The sequence below is a fragment of the Acyrthosiphon pisum genome, chromosome X, assembly GCF_005508785.2.
Source record: "Acyrthosiphon pisum isolate AL4f chromosome X, pea_aphid_22Mar2018_4r6ur, whole genome shotgun sequence".
In the NCBI taxonomy this organism is placed as follows: Eukaryota; Metazoa; Arthropoda; class Insecta; order Hemiptera; family Aphididae; genus Acyrthosiphon; species Acyrthosiphon pisum.
Genome location: NC_042493.1, coordinates 76368435 through 76369307, shown reverse-complemented (window position 1 = coordinate 76369307; position 873 = coordinate 76368435). Strand labels below are relative to the sequence as shown.

At 41.9% G+C, this 873-nt stretch overlaps 1 protein-coding gene across 1 annotated transcript in view; it reads right to left on the bottom strand.

The window, feature by feature from the left end:
* LOC100573848 overlaps window positions 1–873 on the bottom strand; it is a 13166-nt gene that overhangs the window by 8532 nt on the left and 3761 nt on the right. The window contains exon 2 of the mRNA XM_029485249.1: window positions 151–738. Within this exon, the coding sequence (XP_029341109.1) occupies window positions 151–738 (588 nt within the window). The remainder of the gene's footprint in view (window positions 1–150; window positions 739–873) is intronic.

Sequence of the window (873 nt, the reverse complement as noted above, 5' to 3'; positions counted from 1 at the left end):
AAAAAAAAAAAAAAATAATACAGCAGAATTACAGGCACAGTAAATATAAACTAAAATAATTAGGACACAAGTAAAATTACATACAATAAATGTACAAAAATAACACAATATTAAGGTAAACTGAGAAAGGAGGGGTCTTCGTTAGCCAACCGCATCATGCGGTCAATTGGTTTGTTTTTACCGTAATTGGTACAGTGGAGAGGTACAGCAAAAGGAACTCGAGACCTTGTGGCCCGATGAGGAACTTTAAAGTTTACTTGGACGAGCAGTGAAGGGGCGTTTAGGGAACCATCGATTAACTTTTTTATAAAGGCCAGATTAGCTTTAACGCGCCTATCTGCTAAAGATGTAAGGCCAAGTGCGCGCAATACTGGAGTATAGTCATGAGGAGGATGGACAATTTTTAGCATGTAAGCTGCAGACGACAGAAAGCGCCTTTGTACTCGCTCTAAGTGGCAAGAATCAATTACCACAAATGGGTCCCAGAGCACAGACGCATACTCTAGCATGCTTCGGACTAAAGAGCAGTAGACAGTCTTGAGAGATCCAGACAGCTTGAACTCATTCATGGTGCGCATTACGAAGCCAAGCGATTTGAGGGCTCGGCAGCAGATGGAGTCAATGTGAGGGCGGAAGTTCAGATCGGCAGTGAAAAGAACGCCCAAGTCGCTATTGCTTGCAACTCTATCAATCACTGAACCATTGATAGTGTAAGAATAATCGAATACCAACCGGCGCCTTGTGAAGGACATAGCTTTGCATTTATTAGTATTAAATTGGAGGCCAAGAGTGCTAAACCATAAGCTAATGGAATCTAACTCGTTCTGAAGGGTGAGACAGTCAGCTTCAGATTCGATTTTTCGGAAAAGTTTC